Source organism: Meleagris gallopavo, chromosome 6 (assembly GCF_905368555.1).
Source record: "Meleagris gallopavo chromosome 6, MGAL_WU_HG_1.1, whole genome shotgun sequence".
Classification (NCBI taxonomy): Eukaryota; Metazoa; Chordata; class Aves; order Galliformes; family Phasianidae; genus Meleagris; species Meleagris gallopavo.
In genome coordinates this window covers 16,421,161-16,445,597 of record NC_139409.1, presented here as the reverse complement: position 1 = coordinate 16,445,597, position 24,437 = coordinate 16,421,161, and the positions used below count along the sequence as shown (strand labels likewise).

Genomic DNA, 24,437 nt, shown 5'->3' with positions numbered 1-24,437 from the left:
GTTCCGTTCTTTAATTTGCTTTCTTTAAAGTTTTTTTCCATGACTTGTTGAGCGTATTTGCTGCTATGTATGATTTAGAGTTCTATCGAAACAATTATTTATGGTGCTGCCATGCCTTTGGTGCCAGTGTTTGCAAAGTTACTGGGGGAAAATTTTAATCTTTTTGAAACTTTCTAATCTTTTCTTTCTTGTGTACTGCACAGAAGTTTTATGTCTTGCTCATGCTGAAGTTGTATGTTAATTAGAAATGCCAGCTAACCATACTATCATTTATAGTTTATAAAAATATATGCAATTTCTATTCTACATGCCATAGTAGTGTGCATGATTCATTCACCACAAACATTCAAGCTGTAAAATAATTGAGAGTCGCTTCTTAATTAAATAACCTGAAAATATTTTATTTCATGGCTTCATAACTGACACCTAAACATTCACTTCAGCTTTTTGCTGTTATATCAGAACAGAAGTGTCTGCAGAAAGCAATCTTGAAAAGTCGTATAGATGTATTGACTTTTATTTTGCCATCTGAATAAATTGAATGCATCTGAATAAATAAATGAGAATACATATTATAGAATACATAAGCAATTTTACTACAGCAGTCATAAAAGACAGTATAATCCCTTCAGCTCTTTGTTCATTGTTTTGAGATTCTTATAACAAATGAATGTCTTGCGAATACAGAACCAGTGTGTTTTGTTTGGGGCATTTTTTGTCTGCTGATATATGTGCTTTGTGTATGTCTGTGGAACATCCCAGTAGATGAAATGAGGCAGGACAATGCTTCCATGTGGAGAAATGCAGTATGGGAGTGCGGGACTGTTTTTTCATTAGCAGACTTGTGGCTGAGGCTCCCCATGTATCTAAATGACAGAAATGGAGTTCTAACGCAGTTGAATTAATTTGGTGTGTCATTGAACAGTTGAAATATGCGAACCTAAAAAACCTGACATTGGCATTTCAATTTCCCAGTGTCTAGCTCTTTGCATTTGGAATTTTGCTTACAGTTTATCCAATATCATAATATACTCATTAAGAAGGGAAAAGAAAACAGACTTCAGTTTTGGTTTTGTAGCAAATGCCTTGAATTACAGGAGCCCAGTGATGAAAGTGCACGTATGAACTCTGCTTGTGGGTTGGTTTTCACATTTCAGTAATTGCTATGGCAGGCATTGCACCCTGTTGGGAAATATAATTATAGTAGTACAGCTATTTGGTGGTACTGCTCTTTGTTTTGCTTTGCTTTCTAAAGAAATATTTCATGGAAGCATGTACCTTCTAATAAAATTTTGCTAGAAGTATTTATGTCTCAGGTGCAGGGTATAATTTTAGAGTGAGGTAGCAGAATAGTTTTGTAATCCTTAGTGTGAAACTCACAATGTGAACGTCCAAGGTAAAGACCTACACAGAAAAATCAAAGAATTGGAAAAATCCAGAAAAGTGAACCCATAATACATCTCAAATACATGAAAAATTCCTGTGAAAAATAAGAAAGTAACTTGTATGCCCATGGCTGACAGAACTAGAAATAGTGAATTAAAGATGCACTACAAGGAAGTTTAAGAGACATTAGGCAGAACTTTCTAACAGTGGGGAATAAAGAACAGGGAAGCATATGTGCAGATTTCTTTCTGGTACAGAGGGGAATAATTTGCACCAGAAATCAGGAAAGCAGAACAAGGCACTGTTACTGACAGGGGATACAAAAATCTCTCTGGTCTCTTTTCTTTTTTATCCTGAGTACTGAATATACGTGCAAGTCTTACATTTCACTGTCACAGAAGGAAAAAATCAGAAGGACTTTAAATCTTTAGTCTGCGTTGTGTTTCTAAGTCTTCTAAAAATAAACGTTTCAGTGTGCTTTTCATAGGCTGTTTCCTAATGCAGTGTGCAAACACAATTCAGTGCTAACTTCATACAGAGCACAAACATCAGTACCCTAGAACACAGGACATGGATGATATGACAGAGTACCTTCAGAAAAAGAACCTGTCCTGTTCCATGGGAGGATTACAGCTGAGCTGTATTCTGAAAGGAACTGGCTTAAAATGTTCCTCACTTTCTGGTACTTCACCCAAATTTAACTCTCAGCAAGGTGGAGATCAGACCACTGGTGTCTGTGCCAACATGCTGGTGTTAGACAGCCATCCCTGCTAAATATCACTGTTGCTAGAAATTAGATAGCTGCATAACTGTGTAATATTAGCAAGGGTCTCTGAGAATTTTCTCCTGATCTTTTATCATACATTTGATACATCAGACCTGTAAAAGTCAAAAGACACTGACCAGTCAAAAAAGTTAATGCTGAAGTATGAAATCAGGTTACAGATTCACTGAAAAGATCCATCTATAAAATTCCACCATTTTTGCAAGCAGAAACTGTAGCCTGGGGGACCAAAAATGCATCTGTAAATCCATTCAGACAGAGATCGTTTCTTTAATGATTGCCTTACTAATGAAAGATAAACTTCTCTCATCCAAACTCATTAGAGAGATTACCACAGACCATTGATTCCAGTCCATGAGAGGATTTTATGATGTGAAATAAGGGGATTTTTCAAAAGATTTTTGGCAAAGCCTTTTTCGCTGTCCTATCCGACTGCATTGCTTGCAGTTAGGAAAGCAATGCATTAGTCCAAAATAGTGGATGAAACACTGTCTCAGAGGAAGGAAAGAAATGGAAAGCAGCGTTGATGTTTTGTCTTTTAGATAAGGTAGAGATGCACTCTACATAAATCATCAATGGAGCGAGCTTTATATTAAGGAAAAGAATTGATTTTTTTATTTTAAAATGGAATAAAACTATGATGGAGACTGCATTAGAATCAGTGAGGAAATGGCACTATATTTTATAATCCTGACAAGTTAATGACTGAATATATACATCTCTGTATAAAATTCCAGGAAAGATGAAGGTGCTTTCAATCTAAGAGCACAATCTGTATTCAATAAAATTGTAGATTATTCATATGTATTGTGGAAGCCGGATCATTAATATTAAATAGGTAGGTCAGAGCATTCAAAGGACTTCTTAACATTTAAATGGTACAGAAAAAAATGTGCTGTTAAATTCATATCTGTGATTCCCATGATTTGTATTTTCTCACAACTGAGAGCCATTTTAGCAATTTCAAAATGTATCTGTGTAATGTATTGAATAATATTTAACATAGGAATTTTCTAATGTTTTGTCTTTTTTGTTTGTTTTGTTTTCTAGAGTATCAGAGCTTCAGGCCTGGTGCTGTTGGAAACCATTCTTTTTGGATCACTTCTTCTGTACTTTCCGGTAAGCCAAACTGCATCTTTTTTGAAAAGTTATGTATTTATATCTGTCAGCAATTTAAGATAATGCTTGAATCATGTTGGTGACAAAAGTGATTATCAAAACTGTTTCTGTAATGACTAGCCTAATAGGATTAATAAAATTTGCCATGTTCTGTAAATATTCTTAAGAATGTTTGAATGTTTTATTGTCTTTGTAGAAATTTTCCATCTCCAGCCTAAGGAATATTTCAATATGTTTACTTGGAAATTTTGCAGTGTTCTGAGTCAAACTGAGTTTTAGCCTTGAAAGAAGATACCTCTCTATGCTCTGCTAAGAGAAAATTGTGCAGGGCATGTAAAGCGTGCACAGAAATTCATACCATAGAGCAAAATGTGAGGAATTTCCTTTCTATGGCAGCCCCAGCTTGCTTTTCTAGAGAACCATGAACCACATAGTGTCTTCCCAAGGCAGAGGCCAGCATTTGTACAATGTTGGCTCCAGTTTGTCAAGAGCCTTGCCATGTCTCGTATTGTGCTATGTCTACAATTTGCTCACCTGTGATTGATTCCTCTGCATCTTTCCCAGTTGTTGTCTTGAACTCTAACTTTTGTATTCCAGAAATAGCAAATGTCCTTTGGGACTGACCGTCTTTCAGAGCTCAGTGTCAGGGATGCTTAGGTACTGGTAGTAAAGAAAGAGTTCTCTACCAGCAGCTGACTTGAAGACAAAAGATACTGTTAGGTGCAAGAGACGGCTGTCCATGATCTTTAAATGCAGAGGAAAGACAATGGAGCTGGGTGGGAGAATTAGCAGATTGAAGCTTCCCACAGCTTTTCACTGGTGTTTAAACATTTCCTCCTTTTTTCACTTACATGGACAATGTAAGATGTACAGCAAGTACAAAATGATGATTAGACACTTTATGAGGAAAACGTTCTCTTGAAAAATCCTGATGAACCTGTTTCGCAGTTGGGATATAGATACCTGGTGGGACCTTGTCCCTCTCTGCATCTCATATGATATAAAAATGTTCTCCAAGGACACATTCTGTTAGATGCTGAAAAGCAAAGGGTACACCTGACTTCTCTGTGACAGCAGTTTTGTGTTCCTACACTATTTGGTGGGGCTCTTTTCCATACGTGGATAATTACTTATCATGCCTAAATTTTATCATTTCGATGTAAAGGTTTAAGTGGAGGGACTTAGTGTGGTAATGAAGCTCATATAAATAATCTGGTGGAAATTAATCTATTTCACCATCTTCAAGAATATGTTCAGTAAAAACAAAGAAAATTGGAGCTAATGTAGAAACAACAGGGTTGCAATATCACAGGTCCTCAATTCACTGTGGGAGTTTTCATGACTTTATGATCCAGGGCAAGAAAGTGTAACAATAAACATGTACGGTGTGAGGGCATATATAAATCATAGCCATAGAGGTCCATTATATCATCTGTAAGGAAGGAAAAACTGCATTACCACAAGCTGTGAATTATGGGGTGTGGGCCCTTGAAATGGGAACTCTTGACATTTTTCTGTAGGTGTATACTAAATGTTCTCACCTACTTCTTGTTCGGAAAAGGAGCACAGAACAGAACAAGATGGAGTGGGAAAGAAAACCTGAGATCTAAACTGAGTCTTGCTTGTGCTTGTTTGGGAGTATTCTGTTTCTCTGTGATGTTGTTTAAAACATAATAGCATGCACACAGAGGTAGAGTTGTTTTAGCTATGTGAATTGATCTTTATCTTATGATAGAGGAAAACATGCTTTAAGACAATCTGATTCAGCTTGGGCCAGCAGTGTGCCCTGGCAGACAAGGAACAAACTGCATTTTGGAGTGCATTGTTCAGAACATGACCAGCAGGTCAAAATAGGTGATTATCCTGCTATTATTTAGCATCAGTGTGACCTAGAGTATTGTGTGCAGTTCTGGACTCTATGATACTAAAACCACATTAAGATGCTTGAAAGCACTGAGAAGAGGGCACCAAAGCTGGTAACAGGGTTGAAAGGCATGTCTTGTGGGAAGGAGATGAGGCTACTTCTTTCAGACTGGAGAAGAGGAGGCCAGGAGGCAACCTCCCTGCTCTGTGCAGCAGTCTGAGGAAGGGAAGCAGAAAGAAGTGCCAGCTTCTACTCCTGAGAACCGGTGACAGAGTGGGAATGGCACAAAGCTGCACCATGGAGGGTTAGATTGGACACTGGGAGAATTCCTTTATCCCGATGGTTGTCAAACTCTGCAACAGGCTTTCCAGAGGTGGTTGATGTCCCTTGCCTGTCATTGATCAAGAGACATTTGGATAATGCCTTCAATAATGTGCTTCAGCTTTTGGTCAGCCCTGAAGTTGGACTCGGTGATCTTTGGAGGTTCTTTCCAATTCAACTATTCTGTTCTAATGTAACAATCTAATTAGGCAGATTCAGATAAATTTTCTGCAGCTATGATGAAATGCAATTTAAAATAGGAAGTGAAGTTCATCATTTTGGGCCAGACAGCACTGCAGTATGGTGTTCTTCTTTAAAATGTTTTTTCCCATTTGTATCATCTCCTACTATGTTTTGGAAAACTTAACTTTCATGCTCAACTAAGTGCAGAATTACAAAGCTTGCCTTAGCACATATATAGTGTTATAAGAATAAAATGACAGAAATTCAATTCTAAAAGATATGAATCTGTTTGAGGATTCAATGCAATATTATATTCTTATTTTAAAATTAAAAATTCTCCTTAGACTTTCTCAACACTGCTCAAGTCTTTCACTTTTTACTTTCCAATCCCTGTGCTTTCCCTGCTCTGGCTTTTATTGTATTCATTCACCCAGTCTGCTTTGGATTGTTCTGAGTGCCTTCAGCATACTAATTTTGCTGTGTCCAGAAAAGCTTTATTGCATCTATGACTTTCCCTACCCTCCAATTAAATGGAAACCAAAACCTACTTTGTTGCATCGCTTAATTTCTTCAACTAATTGTCATTGTTTTCATGTCTACATGCTGTAATCTATTCATAGTGTAGTGCCATTAATTGAAAAATAATACCACCAGCCAGCTGCCTTTGGGGAGAAAAACAGCTGTTATAATACCCTTCTAACAAACAGAAAGTGCTAATGATGATCTCCACCAAAATTTATTTTTCAAATTCTGCTATATTGATAACAACATACTTTTCTCTCCTGAATTATAACGAGGCAGAGGAGCTTTGTTTATTAAAAATGCGTAGTTTTTACACAGCAATTGCTGGGCAGCTGTCACTTCTGAGCCTCTCATTTCGTATGTTTTCTCCTGTTTTCATAGTATTATCTCTGATTTTCATTTACTTGGTCTTCCAATTATTGATAGACCTTCTCCAAAAGAATGGTGTGCTCTCTAATTGATTTTCCTTACATTGCTTTGGTTTTAGATTTGAAGAGAGGGCCAAAACCTGATTGTCTTTTCAAAGAATCTTTTAAATTGTATATTTAGCAACTGAAGGGAGAATTCTCATTACTTTCTTATTCCAGAAATACTGACTGTGATTAAGCTTTATACCAGGCATGTCCAACCCACGGCCCAGCATAGTTCTCAACAGGGCCGCCCCCTACCCCATGCCATCACAGTGGCAGCTCTGCCCCATTTAGCAGCCCAGCCCAGCATCAGCGTGCACCCACTGCTCAAAAACAACCAAACGCTGGTTTGCAATCAGTGCTGTCTGGGCTGAAACCCATGGGGAGGGCTCAGTGCAGTGCCCACTCAAATTATGGCAAATAGTTTTATGCATTTTGATGCTTTGGCTAAACAGTCTTGTGAACAGCAAAAAAAATATGCAGCCTTGCTTTCTGTTTTGATAAAGAAATTTGACAACAGGTTTCAAGATTGCTGAAAAGATCATCCAATTTTTTGTGTAACTGGATTGTATTTTCAGACAACATAAATATATTGACTGTTAATTTTTAGATGGAATGTATAGAGTTGTAGTGGAAAAATTTGATCACATATCTTTACTTGACTTTTATAAGGCTTCTCTTACCAGAGAAAAATAAAAATATTCCTCGCCTTACAGTCATACCTAATTCATGTCATTGCTTTCTCACAGTATGTACATTTATGAATAACTGTTTTGAAGGATGAATTGCTGCAATAGTAAAATTTCATCTGATGGACACCTGCAAAACTCACTGAGAATTGCAGCCACTGCCGTCATACCAGACCGATTTCAGAAAAACAAGATCAAATATCCCACTAGTTTTATGACTTTGTTACTCTCTTTTTTTAAAATGTTTCAATATTTATTGAATAATAAATATTTATAATATAAATTCATTTTAAATAAGTTTTGTTATTTATATACATTAACTATAGTATATATTTTAGGAAGGCTGCTTTGAAAGTAATGCCTCCTCTTTTATTATGTTGGCCTACATTGTCAGAGGCAGATATTAGTGGTATGGTAGTAGAGGTGGAACCTTCCAACATATATGCTGTTAAACTTTGTTGCTGTATGACAGAGAGCAGCAGAGAGGCAGTCTGACAGAACAATATCTGACACAGAAGTGCAGATGAAGAAAAGGTATAGAATTTAATTTCTCCATGCAGAAAAAAATGGCACCCATAGACATTCATTGACACTTGCTGAACATTGATGGAGACCGACAAGTGTATGTGAGCACAATGAGGTGGTGTGTTTCAGCAGTGGCAACAGTGACCATGGGTTACCTCTGCTGGTGCAGGTTTTGATGAGCATGGCGTGCAGGCCCTTGTTTATCACTGGCAAAAATGCATAGCTAATGGTGGTGTGTATGCTGAAAAATAGTATTTTATAGCTGAGAACTTGCTCTGTCAGTTACTGTACTTTTCATATCTGTTATAGCTTCTATGAAAATAAATAGGAGGCATTACTTTTGATGCGACCTATGTATATGCAGCCCAAGAGTGCAGTCAGTGCAGCCCAGACAAGCCAAAAAGTTGGACATGCTTTAGACCTTTACTAACTTCCTTTCTTGCTTGTACTTGTAACACATCTTGCATTGATGCAGGATTGAAAACTTTTCACGTTACGGAGACGTTAATGGAACACATTATAGAGTACGAACATTGTAACAAGTAGCTGATTAATTCCATTAGGTTTGAGATCTCAGCTGATTTTAGAAAACATTTGGAAAACAGGAAATTCTGTTTAGATACCATGAAAGATTTTATTTATCAGAGCAGGTTGCTGACATCAGCTTTGGAGTCTCCTACCTTGGAATGGTCACAAACCTGGGCAACCTTACCTAATTAGACTTGCTTGGAGTAGGGGGTTAGAGTCGGTGACTTCTGGAAGTCCCTTGCAACCTAAATTATGCTATGATTCTTTGTTTTTTATGTGTGTATCCAAACCTGAAGAAGTCACCAATATTTACCGAATAATTAGTGATGAGATATTGGGCATTTTACAACCCATTTTTGATTTCAACCTGAACATCAGGTGACTCATACTCTGGGCTCTGTTGATGGTAAATGTATCCTGGGGTACTGTGTGGGTTATCTGATACATTAAACATTTTCCGTACTACTAGTGTACTTTAACTGAAACTCCAGGATGCACTCTAAAATTCATGCAATATTATGATAATTTCTAGAGCCAGTGATAAAAATTAGTGAGTACCATGATGTGAAAGGAGCAGAGAATAATTTCTTCTCCATGCTCTTGATATAGCAGAAAAGAAGGTTAAAATAAAGTGAAAATTATGTTACACAGTGAGGCAGTTCTATAATAGTAGAATTAGTTACACTGTAAGATGGATTGGTTGAGAGGCTGTGGAGCATCTTTTTAAAGGCTGTTGGGATTTTTCCCTTCAATCTTCTCATCTTTTGGCTCAAAGCATCTAAATTCTTTCTATTTCCAGCTGCCACTGGTTTTCCAAACTTCTGTTTATAGCAAAGCAGTATTATTCTCAGTTTATAGAAATAACTGCAGTGCACTGAGTTGCCAACGTTCATTAAGCGGTTCAGTAGTATAGCCTGGAATAATCTCATTGTGCTCAGACATCTTGTTGCATTGAGTAGGTGTTAAGATCTGTTTCAGGGACTGTTTTATTCCTTGTTTCACACTCAAGATAGAGAGACCTACCTTTTAGGGCTATGAGACCAAATAAAAAGTAGGGAGTAGCAGAACACAGATGTGGACTGGGCTTTTTTCCCTTCAGTTTTCCATATATATGTTAGAACAGGAGAAGTGAGCCTTGAACATTGTGGTTGCTCCATTAGTCATAGCCCTGAGCAGAGCAACAAGGTCACTAGAGTGCTTGGATTTTGGTATTAATGAATGTGAAAATGGAATAATGTGTAATGCTTTTATGCATTTGTCCCTCAAGTATGCCTGGAAGTGACGCATTGCAAGAGCTCACTGATTGTTTATATGTTGATTTTCACTGAGGCCAACTGAAAGATGTTGCTTTTTCCAACACGTTTAGCAGTGCATGTACTGATATGCTGGACTGAATCACAGACTTTAAGCCCCTTGTCATGCACCAGGTGTTTTAGCTTGATTATTTTTCAGTCTGTAGCTACATGCTCTTTACTTGTAGTTTTTAAAACGCTTAATGATGAACACCATTTTCTTGTTGTTTCATATTAGCTGAAGAACAGGCCTGTGTAGAGTAGTATTCATGCCAGTGGAGACCAAGGACAGACAGCTCTCACCTCTGAGATAATCATCACAGATTTCCACAGTATTCTAGAACAAGTTCTTCCTGTTTTATTTAGATCATAGCAGGTTATATGTCCAGCCAGAAGAAAAGGGAGATTTTAAAGGTCATATTGCCAGGATTTTATATATAAATTGTCTTGTTTGGGCAGAGAGGTGGGGGAACCAAGCAGAGATTTATGCAACATTCTGTCTTTTTCGGTCAGTGTCATTGTCAGACAAATACACTTTTTAAGGTTAACATGTGATAGCTTTTTTTGGGAGCTAACTGACTTTGAGTACAAAAGCCCAGACTGAGCTGGTACAGTCTCCATGTTACTAGCTTTTGCTTCAGATTACAGAAAACCCATGCACTCCAAGGACACGTGTATTCTCGCCCTGCATCTCACTAAGGAAAATGCTTATGACTCTTTACTAATGGAGAACATTTTTTGATTTTTGAATAAATGAATTTTGAGTAGCACAAAAACAATAATAGTTCTTTGTGATTCTGTTGTTAGTCATATAGCTATTCTAAAAAATGTAGTAGCTACTATCAAGGAAATAACTAGAAATGGTTGAATATATGATTATTCACATCTGAAACTGAGATTAGCCGCAACTATATGTCTCATGACCTCCTTGTAAATAACAGATGTTTGGTGTATTAGAAACTCAGTAGAGCTATGACACCATGCATGCTAGGAAGTTATATAGATGGAATTTAGTGGGGAGAGTGTTGTGTATTTTTGGGTTTGTCTGCGTGCTGTGTTCACAGAACACTTCAGACTGGAAGAGACTTCAAGAGGGCTGTAGTCCAATGTCCTCCTCAAAGCAGGATCAGCAGTAAGCCCAGATATTACACAAAGTTTTAAACGGTTTTATCCAAGTAGGTCTTAAAAACATCCAAGTTTGGAGATTACCTAACGAGGCAGCATTCAGGCTTATAGTAAATTCATGTGGTTGTAGCTTTTGAATTGTGTGGTAAAATATGAGATGTCATTGGAAGATACAGTGGGCGTTATAAATGACTGTAGTAGGTCAGTGAAGGTAGAGGTACTGGCATTACCATTCTTTCTTGTCGTAAACTCCTGTGCTCATAATTGTACTGGTTGTGGAACCAAGAGGAAACATAGGCTTCACTTCCCACAGATCCAAAAGTGCAGTACAGAACTGCAGGAGGGCAGTGTTATTTTCACTACCTTGAAGGCTTTTTTGAGAACTGAGTTTGAAGGACACATTTGTCAGAGTCTGATTTCACTGAATAGCCAAGTGTTTGTGTGTGTGCAAAGGGTGGAGATCCAGAGAGAAAAGGACAGTAGTTGGTGACCTGAACCAACTGACACATTGGGTTTTCTTTGACCTTTGTATTTTTAAATGACTGTCTTGCACTGCTGGATTGCAGGGACCTATGTGATTCAATCTTGTCAGCCCTTCATTCATTGAAATAATTTTTGTGATCAGGGGAATATGGCCTTTCCTCTTTATTCATAATGCCACGGTCATACACATGAATATAGTAACTTGCATATGTAAAAATTTCCTAAATTAATGTCTTCACTTCAAAGTAGTATTGCAAAGACAGACCATGACTGTGAAAAATTATGTACAATATTTACCCATGGCTTTTTTAGCTGGTATTAGTCAGTATAACCATGTGCACAGGTTGAAAATCTGCTGCATTGCTCTCCAAAGAAAATGCATTAGGGAGTTTGGCTAGCACTTGGGTGGGAGACCACAGTGCCATAAGCAAGCACAAAAATTAGTGAAAGTCATCCCTTGGTTCCTTGCTTCTTTTGAATTAGAATAGCAAACAGGAAAAAATATTATTGTAGTGTTATGCCCTTTATTTTATTGATGGATCTTATGCCCTTTATTTTATTGATGGATCTCAGTAGCGTATAGGCTATAAATGATAGAAACATTTATCTCAGAAAAATGTATCTTGATGACCACACTCACCACTGGGTAAGTGCACTGCATCAATATGTACAATGTTTAGTTTAAGATGCTCAAATTTTACTTTAGTGACTTAAGCATATGAAAAAATCAATACGCAAATAAAGGTTCTCATGTAATTAGTTCAAAATATAAACGTGGCAGAACATTTATGGAAAAAGTAATAAAAATGATGTACCACATTTTTATTGAACTGTAAAACTGAAAATGAGTTTTTCGTATTACAGAGATACTGGGATTGAACTGTGCCAGAAAGTACTAAAGGTTGTAGTCAACATTAGACATATTCTCAACAGGACACAGTCCTGACGTCTGTTAGTGATTTACCTTCACTAATTAGTTTAGCACCTGAGAGACTGCATGTTGGTGGGAGATAAATTTCAGTTCTTTTTCGCTTACCAGAGTGTCTTTCAGTGTCTTTTCAATGAAAGCCTGGTACCTGTTCATACTTTTTTTACATACTTTTCTGCAAGATGTCTTTTCTTATTGTTTATTCATAGTTTCATGCATAAGATCTAAGGGATAACAGCTGTGGTCAAGTAAAAGGCCTGTGCATTGTCATTAAATTGTGCTGAACCTCCTCAATTACATGAAAGCTAGACTCTGCGCTTGCCTGTTTGCTAAGTTCAGAGGTGCTGTGATCTGCATGAACAAGAACCCAAAGGAAAAAGAAAGCAGAAGCATTTCAGGTCTAAGGAGGACTTAGATAATCTAGTAGTGCCAAACTATCTTATGTGAAACAGTGCAGTTATAAACCTATGCCCAGTGAAGTGGGGGCATGCCTTGGATTGGATCATGAGATTATGATATTAAAATTAAGACACAGACTAGTGTGGTGGGTACAAGTGAGTGATAAAAGACAACATTTTACCTATCTCATTCCATATCACTTGGCAGTGTACTCTGGATCAGCATAAGACAAAGGAAAAGGGAAAAGCAGCATCTCTATCTTGAAAGGTGTTCACTATATTACGGAATATTACAGTAGCAGAAATGTGCATCTTTACTCGTTTTTCTCCTAGGTCCCTCTTCTTCAGTGTATAAAGGTATTATGTATCTCCTAGCCATACTCTGAGTTTGTTACATCATACAGGACAATTAATAGTTAAGGATTAGGAGAATTGAGAAATTCAATGCATTACGGTAAAGCAAGAGAGAAGTTGATGGTTTTTGAAGAGATTCATAAGAAGGGAGATTCCATCCATCAAGAATGGAGACTGCCCTTATTTAGTCTTTCTTCCTGCTGAGAATCTTGAAGATACAGACAATGATGTAATAGTTTTTAATATCAACTGCCAGATACTGTTAAGCAGCATTCAGTATTCAGGCAAAATAATTTGATAACTAGTGAAATCTTTGTACAGAAAAAAATATTACAAAATTATAATGGTGGTAGTGAAAAGCTTTCACTATAGTGTAGCACTGTAATTAAACGTCTCACTTATAAACTCTAGGGTAAGAGATCAGTAGAATTAAAATCAATGCACCAAAACCATTTATCATCTGATGTAAATAAGAAATTAGTTTTTTACTTGTAGAGAACTGGAAATAAATAATATAAGTGCTTACAAGAACAGAGACAAGTTTACAATGTAAAATATAAGGTATGCTATAGAATAATCCAAGCCAATCAGAAAGTACTAGTGCAGAAAATAAGCTTTGTTTCCTCTAGCTATTATTGAGAGTGATTAGTAATCTTTGCCAGTTTAAAAAAACTGGAAGGTAGGAGTTAGAGTAAGGTTCATCATTAAACTGAACAGATCAATTTATGAGAATGGAACAGTGAAAAGCATAGCTCCTGGGCCTAAATCTATACCACACCGAGAAGGGAGAGGTTGGAATTCTGTTCTTAGAACTAACACTAGAACTGAGGATGGAGTAGAAAATGTTCATAAAAAAGAGAATTAGTTGTTCTAAGAAACAGCCTGTTGCTACATGACACAATCCTTCTGAATCATTCCATGCCACTGTATATTAGGACCCCATAGGAAAAAAAAAAAAAACAATAGAATTTTCTACAAATGAAACTATTTGATTTCTCAATCCTCTGCATATATGGGACCAAGCAGAGATCTGCAAATATATGCAAGTTTTGAGGAAGCTGTTAAGGAATGTTCTTTCCTTCAGAGCCAATATACCAGTATTGAAATCTGAATCCAAAGTAGACTTCTTGTAGTGACATGATATATTTCAGTAAGATTTACATGTTTTAGAGGGAAAAAGAAGCAAAGAGAGAAATATGTCAATTCAATCAAGGTTATCAGAAACAAACAAAAGAATTTCAAAGGCAAAATGTTTAAACCAATTCCAAGGTAATATATATGGAAAAAAAGAACATAAAAATAAGAGGGTAAAATGAGACTAATTTATCACACACAAAATTGCAAGTGGAATAATATAACACTTTTACCCAGTTCTCTCACAGTGTATCTTTTATCAAGTTTATATTAAATTATTTCAATCATACACAAGTTTCATTATTACTTGATGTTAATCTTTAAATAAGCCAGGGTGTTAAAGCCTGAAGTGAAGCCTTACTGCATATTGTTCAATTAGTTAAAGCAATGTAATAAAGAAAAAAAGGAAAGGATGATAGTGAGAAAACAGAATAGACAACTTTGCCTTTAAGAGTTAAAACACAATAGTCTAACATAGCAGTAGGAAAATTAATCCAGAATCGAACAACTAAACAGTACAGAAATGAAAACAAGATGGAAGTGACATCTTGTACCTTGATGCAGTACTGACTTTTCTTTCAGCATCACAATTACATGTTGTAGAAGGTACCTGGAAAACCACAGCTTGTACATTTTGTGCTAGTTCTTTGCTTGCATAAAGTTATTTCTCACTAATCCTTGCAAACTTTCTTCTCCTTTCCTGGACCTCCACTTACATAACTGTAAAAGATAAATTTTTTATTCTTTCTTTGTGCTTTCTTTATATTGACGTGTGGTTTCTCATATTTAAATTATAAACTCTTTGGTACAGGGATGTTTGGCTTAGCTGTGCCTTGCACAGCAGGGTCCTGATCAATGAATAAGAATTGCATTACAAATGTCTGTTACTAATAATAACAGTAAAAGTATCTTACAATATTTTATTAAAGATGTAAGGAAGGACAAATATTTAAAGATAAATTTCTCATCTTTTCAAGAGTATGTAGTATGTGATTATTTTTATATTGCTACAGAAGATAGGTATACTTTCAGAGAGATCTGAGAATATTTGATTTAGGCTTGAAAAGATTAAACAATAAAAATACTAATAGAGAAAAGGTAGATTCCAGCTCCATGAAGATTGTGTTTCAGAATTTCTCCACTAATTTCTATTGAGCTGCACCCAACATACACAGTGAGAAGTTGGATGGAGTAGAATGGTTGAGAAGTAGTGCTGAAGGGAGTTCAGATGCATACTAGATTAGCAAGGTTTTGTGAGCAACAGCATTATGTAAATCTTGAAATTAATGTTATCCTTCAGATGTTTTAGCTCCCTTGGCAGATAAGGGCTATTATTTTCTTATCTTTTTTCTTCTAATATACTGCAGACAGTAGGAAGTCCTTACTCTGTACATCCATGTGAGATTGGTTAATGAGTAGTAAGAAAGGCAGTAAGCAAAAAGCAAGGTGTACCTAGGTAGTCATTTGGAGTACCTGTGAACGGTATCAGTCTAAGGATCACTGGGCTGAGAAGTAATCTTTTGTATTGAAGTTGCTCTAAAAGTAAAGCCTCCTATTTATTTCCATGGAAACTGCAACAGTTACAAAGAGCACAATTACACTGTTTGATAGAGCAAATTCTCAGCTACAAAATACCATTTTGTAGTCACTACCACTAGCTGTGCATTTTCTCCAGCAATGAACAAAAGCCTGCATGTCATGCTCATCAAAACCTGCACCAGTGAAGGTGACTCACTGTTTCACAGCTGCTGTTACAGCATCATTGCTATGAAAATGTTGTCCATGCCGTTTGTCTTTCATTAGCCCATTCTTTCCTGTTCTGGACGTGTGGAGCAAGTGCAAATGCTCAGATCCACCACAAATGCAGTGTGTTCCTTGGATGTGCTGAAATCCCTGTGCAGTGTGAAAGAGTAACAAGGTATGAATTTGTTGTAAGAAACCATAGTCTCTTCTACCACAACAGCTGAGTTCCAGTAAGGCAGCAGCATGTTTCTGCTACTGTTTGAGAACATTTTGCAACCAGTTGAGGATCTATTTTGTGGTGTGTGTATGAAGTTCATTGCAGAAACACTTCCAGATCTTCAGTTCTTGATTTTCCTTTTTTGTTCCTGATAAATAGATATTTTTACTACCATTTATATGTGTGATCAGAGTTCTGTGGTCATTTTCGCTGAAAAAAATGTTTAATATTGTTTTCTGTGTAACTAGATACTTTGTATGGCATATGCTGGTACTTACACAGGCTATAATGACATTTAAGAAAAAGGAAATTTTGTTCACATACGGAAAGTCTTTCGACTTTTTCTTCAAGTATTATATCTTGTCCAGAGTTTTGATCTTCATTCCAAATTTGGGGATTTTCTATATGGATTAGTTAAAATAACTACTATTTTTAAGCCTTGTAGCTTTGATTTGATCTTCAGATCTTTTCTTCATGTCGGATCTCTTCTTCAAAGTATGCAAGTTGTCAGATTTGTCACAGCCCAAAATAATTCTATATACTCCAGTAGTATGGTATTACATCTGCTAATGTTTAATTTGTTAGCTAACCTAATCCTTCTCAAGTATAACATGTATTGGGGTACAGCACAAGCATTCTTAATGTTCAAGTCACTCTCTTAATCTCCTAATCTGAATTCACCAGTATGCTGAATCATTGAAATGCTATTTTGAAACTCTTTGGCAGAGCTTCCTGGCTCGTACAGACAGCTAATCCTTTTTGCTCTCTTTATTGATGGCATTGACTTGAAACCTACAAAGAACTAATCTGAAAAAATCTGTGTGCTGGGTTATTTAGTTAGCTATTTATATCTATATTAATTAAACTTCTATCTACTTTCCAAGCCCCAACGCATATTTACATCTTTGAAATCATAACCCAAATAAGCTACTGGCATTGTAGCAGGCAATCTTTATTGAAATAACCACCAGTCATTGCTACAAGAGGAGATGGCAAAGTGCTGCCATTACAAGTCTTTTTAAACCCTATATATGTCAACCATTAATTCAACAAAGGCGCTGTTAGACAATCATACACTCCACTGTATGAAGACCCAGGAATTGTGGAAGATAGCTGAATTGGAAGAGACACTAAATATCTACAGTGTAAATCTTACATATATAGATTTAGAAATGTGAATGCATCTGCCAATTTCAGATGTCAGCAAGAGTATTAAAAAAGTCTAAATTAGATTTTTAGCTGCTCTTTTTGTAACTTCTCTGAACCAAAAGATCTGAAACGCTATTAGATTCACAGGAAGATACTTGATCGGGTTTGAGCCCCATCTGAGCTGACTTTGTGTACCTGCTGTTGGTTGTTGGAATAACACAAAAAATACAGAATGCTTCCTTTCTTATGCATAGCTTCTCAATTTAGGATAAGTGCCATCAGTATAGCTACATCTGAAAAAGAAACCTCTACTATATTAGGCTTTTCTCAAGTGCCAAGTAACTGTGCAACTGGACAACATCAAAAGCCTTTTCTTATCAAATGCTGTACTCGTGAGAGGCACTCATTTCTGTTTTGACTCTCCAGAACTTAGAGATGAGAAATTAATTTCATAATAGATAACTAATCAGATTTTCATACTGAAATTAACAAGTATTATTGTTTATGTGTTGTTGTTCTCTCTGATGATCTATGAGTGCGACCATCAGCTAATTCCACATTGCTCTCTGGATAAGGAATTGGCTGGATGGTCACACTCACACTCAGAAAGTTGCAGTCAACAGCTCAGTGTCCGAGTGGAGACTAGTGATGAGTGTTGTTCCTCAAGGATTGGTGCAGGGACAGGTGCTGTCTAACATCTTTGTAGGCAACATGGACAGTGGGATCGAGTGCAGATACTGTCAGATGAGACTAGCAAGCAAGTTGATTGTGAATGACTTCCAGAGAAGAGAGTCAATTTGGGAAAAGTCATTCCATGCTATTTTCAACAAATGAAAAAAAAATAAATTGCAACCTTGAGCTAAATTCAAGTAGGATTTCATTTCATCTGATTGAGAAATACATTAAGAAACAGGAGAAAAGAAAGCTGAAACCACTCTGTGTACTGAGTACTCTATTAGTCAAGAGTCCACAGCAGATTTTGTGGTCACCTAAGCAGATTCAAAGAAATGTTTGTTTTTTCTCCATGTGTGTCTTGTATATAGTGTCTGAAATATTGCACTGTGATGCATTGTAGTCTGCTAGGTTCATTTCCTTAGTCTGAAGTAATGCTTTTTTATCTCAGACATGTCACAAACAATCCTGTCAAAATTTGCCTGAATGAGTTTGTTTTAAATCATAAATAGTTGTGATATATATAGTGAGTGCTCAGGAACCTTGAAGAAAAAAGAAGTCATGGCCTTCTGATTATTCTTGGCACTTTGTGTAATTGTGGGGCTTAAGAGTTTACTCTGGCCAGTCTCAGGCGTGGGGTCTCACTACCTGGGTATGTTATCTCCTTGCTGTCTGTGTCTATTTTACCACTCTGATTTCTGTTTAAAAAAATGCTGTCTTTCTCTCTGACCCCCTGAAGTTATTTTATTTTGGTTTCTGTTTATTGTCTCATTCTTAGTTCTGGTGGTAACTGTTTATTTTGCTCTTAAATGTTTTGTCCTTCTGCTTTTATGCTATTTTTATTGTTCAGTTGTTTTTTCAACATCCCAGTCAGCTCAGTAGGGAGGACGGAGAAAGAAGTTTATATAAATAAATAATCATTAAAGGCAGAGGATTGTCTACCAACAAAACACAGCAGAATATGTCTCCCGTGGTAGAAGGCAGGCCTCTTCTCTGATAAATCACTGAAATATTTGGAGGACTCCCCCTGTGTTTGGAAAGGAGTGGAACATTTGAAGAAATTCTTATTCTGCTGTTTTTGTTGATGTGCTAATGAGCTCATTTTGTGGACTGTGCAAGTGAGATGTGTCAGGACTGCAAATGAGAGAGCTTGTCCTGGACGACTACTATTGGTAATGCTTTATTTGCACAGCTGCAGCAACAGGAGGGAACCTTGCAGGTATGGGTTTCAATTTTGTGACCACTATCTCAGAAGGGAGGAGACCAAAGATGGCTGAATGGATCATGCTGATGGGCCATCAGCAAACACTGTTTTTTCTTAATATAGCTTCATTTCTCATCAGAGGAAATTTTTTCAGGACCTGTTGTTAGGCACTGCAACTCCATATTGCACTGCCTACTTTTGGTGCCTTGAGGGCAAATGAGGCCTGGGTTCTCTTGATATTAAGGAATTGAGTGCTCAGAGCGAGAGACGCATTCTTGATGTGACACTCAGTTTCAGTTCCCCTCACTGTCTTAGGAAATACCAACATGTACTGCCTTGGAGAAAGCTTTAGCACTTTGGCTTAAAGATGCTGAAGCGTGAGAAATGTTTCAGACTCTTGTGCTGCCATTGCTCCATTTCACATTCCTTCATTAAGCAGTAGTAGACACAATATAAATATTAATCTAACTCTACAGTTTATTAGGAAGGTATTTTACACATTGGTTAGGCTACTTACATAGAGAAAAGGGAGACCTATTCTCTAATACCTGTTCCATTGAACATGTAAGTAATTTCCTTTAGTTATTAACAGGGATAAGCACATGTATCCCAACAAAATGTAGGAGACTTTAGGTGTATTCAGGTTTACACAGCAACTGAGGGAGTGTTTATAACCTGTGCATACTGGATCATTTACTGCTGGTTAGATATCTACATCCTTTTCCTATTTCACCTACTTGTGATGGTAACAAATCAGGTATACAAGTGTGGAGCATTTCTGGATTCCTAGGTCTGAGTTCATGATCCAGTGTCATCTTGGCTACAGGTGAGAGCTGGGACATAACCAGACCCTCCATTTCTCTTTCCCGTTTTGAACTTTTCAGCTTCTCTGCCAGGGGCTACCAAATGGCAACTCCAGGTCACGTTAGCCAGATTTCTAATTTGGGTGATCAGACTGGAGTATGTTGTGCAACACATATCTGAATATTATTTTAAATACAAGTGCTGTTATTACCTTCCTGTAATAGCTGTAACACTTTTCTTCCTGATGGTGGTTTTGTGACAGCAGGTCAGTTACAGACTCTCAAATATTAAGGTATTGCAAGTACCTAACATGAACTGAAAAGCAGAAGGTCAGCAACAAGCAGATGAGAGAATGATGATTCAGAGCAATACGTGCTGTGCATGGAAATGCCCAAACATTACTAATCATCTATGCACAAGGTCATTCACAAAATAAATGAAGAACTGAGTAGAACTTCAGAATGATTGGTACATAACCATGGAGTACCAAACAAGGAGAGATTTCACTGGAAAAGTACAGCTTGAACTTCGTTATGTTACAGATTGACAGCCCGAGCTATAAAGGACTTTCCTGAGAAACCTGTTTGTTGTTACATTCAAGACAGATATGTTTCTTTTTCTAATCCTGCTAAATTTTTAAAATAATGGAAAATTGGATCCTCTGACTTTCTTTTGCTTATACACAATTTGTTTATCTACAGTTATTTTACATCTTTGAAATAAAATGCAATTTTAAACACAAAATCGCAAACCTGAAGTTAGACAGAAGCATATTTCAGCAAAACCAACTGCAAGTGCTAATTCTGCTCTCAGTTTCTGAGTTCAAATCTGGCAGACCTGAAAAGCCACCATATCATATCACAAGGAGGACTGAAGCTTTTAAAGACAACTATAAAAGATGCTAAAGAACAAAGATATGCCCATAAAATGTATGCAGCCTTACTTCTCAAATATTTTTGTAGTTGACCAGTTTTTTCTGAAAAAAGAATTGCACATGTGAGACAATTAAGAATTCATCAATATGTTTACTTGTGCATTTGCCAGTACAGTTTTATGGAAAACAGAATCCATGCAAAGGTTAGCAGATGCTGTGTTTGAAAGATGAGATGTGCCTATTATGCCTTAGGGATTTTACTGCTATTGATTTTTCAGGTGATGAGCAGTGGTACAAATCGTAGAGGTATAATGAAACTGTTTTCCAGAAGAGGAAGATTTATCGCCTTTATTTTTCCCAAGCCAATGATTTCAGAGTTTGCAGCTGCCCTTTTATCTGACTCCCATCGTTCCCACACCATTATATACATAGTTCAAACTTCTCACCAGCTGGTCAGTGACCTCCAAAGACTCATTAAAGTTTTTCATGTCCACTAGTTTCCTGAATATAAGTTCTGAGATCCATCTCTACTACTTTCCACTTTTGTGTAGCATTTCCTAAGGGAGATTTCTCTTCTGATTAGTTGCTCTGGGTAGTTAGTTGCCATCTATACATATTGAAGTTTTTGAAGACTGCTCTCTCAGAGTTGAGTGCATTGTCTTCTTCTATTAAAGAGATGTTCGTCCTGAGATCTATAAGGAAGACTTCTTCTCAGGCTTCTTTGAGTTTGTCCAGGTATATTGCTGGCATGATGCTCTGGAGAGCATCCATTCAGAACATAATCTTCAGTAGTCCTGTACCTGTGTTAGCCTTCATTGTCATCATATTTCTGTTTCTGCATTCCCTGATGGTTACCTTAAAATACACAAAATATACCTTGTGCTATAGGCCTGTTTATTTCCTAAGCTGGATTCTTCCAAAGGTCTTTGCTTCTTTTGAGACCAGCAGTTTAAAGTACGCAATAATAAATCTTAAACTAGAATAGAGAAAACAACAACAGCAACAACAGAAGGCTAAAATCTGTGCTTTTTTTTTTCCCCCAGTGTTCCTTCTGTGTATGCTAGCTAGCACTTAGGAATCACCCAAAGAGTGAAATGTAAGAATGTCAATGAAACAAAAATAACATTTCTTTTCTATTTCTCTTGAGTTTGCAGCTGGTTTCTTCTAAACATTCTTAATTACACAGTATTTTTATGACATCATTTAATTAATACGGCTGATGTGTATTTAAGGTCGGTGGGATCATAGATCGTGTCGTCTAACCTGCTGTATGTCACTCATTTTCACAATTTGCCCACTTACTTCTCTATTGAAGCAAATTGCTTCAGTTCATCTAGAGCAGATTTCCCAGAAGGGCATCTGCTCTCAATGTGGGAACATGAAGAGGAGCATTCCCACCACTTCCTCCAGTGGTTTGTCACGTCGCGGCCTTTGGCCCGGTCCTCACTGCTGCTGTTGCTGCAGATGCATCAACTGAAAATGAAAGTCGATAGTTCTAACAGTGATGGCTGCAATAAACTAATCAGCACTGGCTGGATTCAGATGTCCGGCTGGTATTCTGTGGAGAGATCTTTTCTAAGTTACTCGTTGGCAAAATAAATACTGATAAAATCCTTACTGCAGAGGGTAACAGCCAGACCTACTCTTTGCTGTGGTTTAACAGGGTATTTCAAAGACCTGCTTTCTCCCCATTATCTTTTCCAAGTCAAGATGTTAAAAGTTTGTGTCAATAAAATTCCTCTGCTGGCTTGTGATCTTGCCATGCAATCAGTAAAGTGGCATTCCTAGGGAAAAAAAAAAAAATCCAGTATTTTTTTTTCTCAAAATCTTGATATTAAATGCTTTGCCAACTTGTTAGATTAAGATGAAATTAGAACCAGTCTTGTAGGAGATGAGGTATTCTGGAACTTTTAATAGCTGCATGTTTTTGTTTTGTTTTCCCCAGGTAGAAGTCACTACGTGAAAATACAGCAAACCCTCTTGCATTGTAGATTTGTAGGGATTTCAGCCCTACTGTAATAAAATGCAAAAGTCTGTGTAAGTCTGCTTCATGACCTGTGCCTTGCACTGAGCGTACTTGGCAAGTTGCTCTGAATAATTTAGTTTGTTATATCCAGAGATAGCTGAGTTCCTGCAAGATTTATTTGAATACAGACTCCTATACCATTATGGTTTTTAGAAGTTCCTTTTCAAATCACAGAGTCTTAAAATTAGTCAGTAGATTTTCCTTTTTTCTACTAAAATATTGTATTGCATACTGCATGTCTTTATTCATAAAATGAAGCTAGTGTACACTTAACACTGCTGTTACAATGTGTCAGGTATTTGGAAATGAACAGATGTCTGTGTTTTTCATATGAAACGTTTCAGCTCCTTGAGATGATTCTCTTTCTGCTTTTGGGGAGAGCAGACCTTTGTTAAGAAAAGATTGTAACAGTGCAGCCAATATGAACATTTTCTATTTTTTTCACCTGTGAAATAGGTAAACTGGGACATCATTGACCACTGTCACTAACCCATATAAAGAGATGAAAGAAATTGTTGGATTGTAAAAATTAAATGGTGGAGGAAGCAAGCACTTTGGTTAGAAGATCATTTTGACTTTAGAACTTCCTTTGATTTTCAACTTCTGTAATTCTGAACCAGTGTGAACAAATTTTGAAATATGCCTATGTATCCATACCTGTTGCCTAGATATAGCATTCTGATTAAATTACTCTTATTTACTTTGAATTATATATATATTTTTAATGTAACACAAAAGCATAAACATAGAGGTATTGAATGCCAAAGGAGTTCAGTTTCTCCTCTACATTTCACTTGTGCTTCTTCTCTTGTCCTTAGGGTGAACGTGGCTGGACCCACTGCTCCTACCTGCTTATTGTTTCTCTTATGACAGTCCCACATGCTTATTTTTGCTTTTTGTGTTGCTGCCAACAAAGTATGTTTAATAATCTGAGCTCAAAACCTGACACTTTGAGCAGGAAACCCACATTTTCACATATATTTCAGTATTTGACTGGAAAGTAATCCAAGATCTGTGTGTGTGAATCTCAGGTAAAAAAACCATTAGATTAAAGGAGTGCAGAACTTGCAAGTGCTCTACACTGCTCTTAACCCATACAGCTCTTTCTGAAGGCAGAAAGCCAGATACTTATTTGGATTGTTTCTTTTTAGTGATATCTGAAGCTTCTAACTTCCTGGCAAGTTCCTGAATACCTGAAAAATCAGCTCAGTTACAATGCATTAAGGTACAATACATTAATTTTGTTCAGAGGGGCTGCAGCCGATAACCTACAGAAATAATGAAGAACATTTTCCCCAATGCACTGTTAGCTAGATATATTCTGGAGCACTTTACATTTTCAGACAAAGTTGTTGTTTCTGTTTTTAAAAATCTCATTTAAATGGATTTTAAATCTTCACATGTGTTGATCTCAGTGGAAATTTCTGACCTCCAGCCATGCTCCCATCTGGCCAGCTCAGCCTCTGAACTGCTGTGATCAACCAGCTCTCACGCCTTCAGGATCTGACTTCTGAGGCTGTTCAGGTGGCTGCTGGGATAGCTGTACTACTGAACATTAAGGCAAGCCAATGTAAGTGATTATAAGTGATAGATACGTACCAAGTACAGATTAAAAATTGACACACTCCACACAAGTGTAGCATGTGGGCTCTTCATCATCACTGGCAAAAATGGTGGTTTTGAAAAACAGTGTTTTACAGCTG

The 24,437-nt window shown here is 37.0% G+C and overlaps 1 protein-coding gene across 1 annotated transcript in view; it reads left to right on the top strand.

Moving 5' to 3' along the window:
* Positions 1–24,437, top strand: part of GPR158 (G protein-coupled receptor 158) — a 181,876-nt gene that overhangs the window by 95,296 nt on the left and 62,143 nt on the right. The window contains exon 5 of the mRNA XM_085227228.1: positions 3,221–3,289. Coding sequence (XP_085083354.1) covers positions 3,221–3,289 — 69 coding nt within the window. The remainder of the gene's footprint in view (positions 1–3,220; positions 3,290–24,437) is intronic.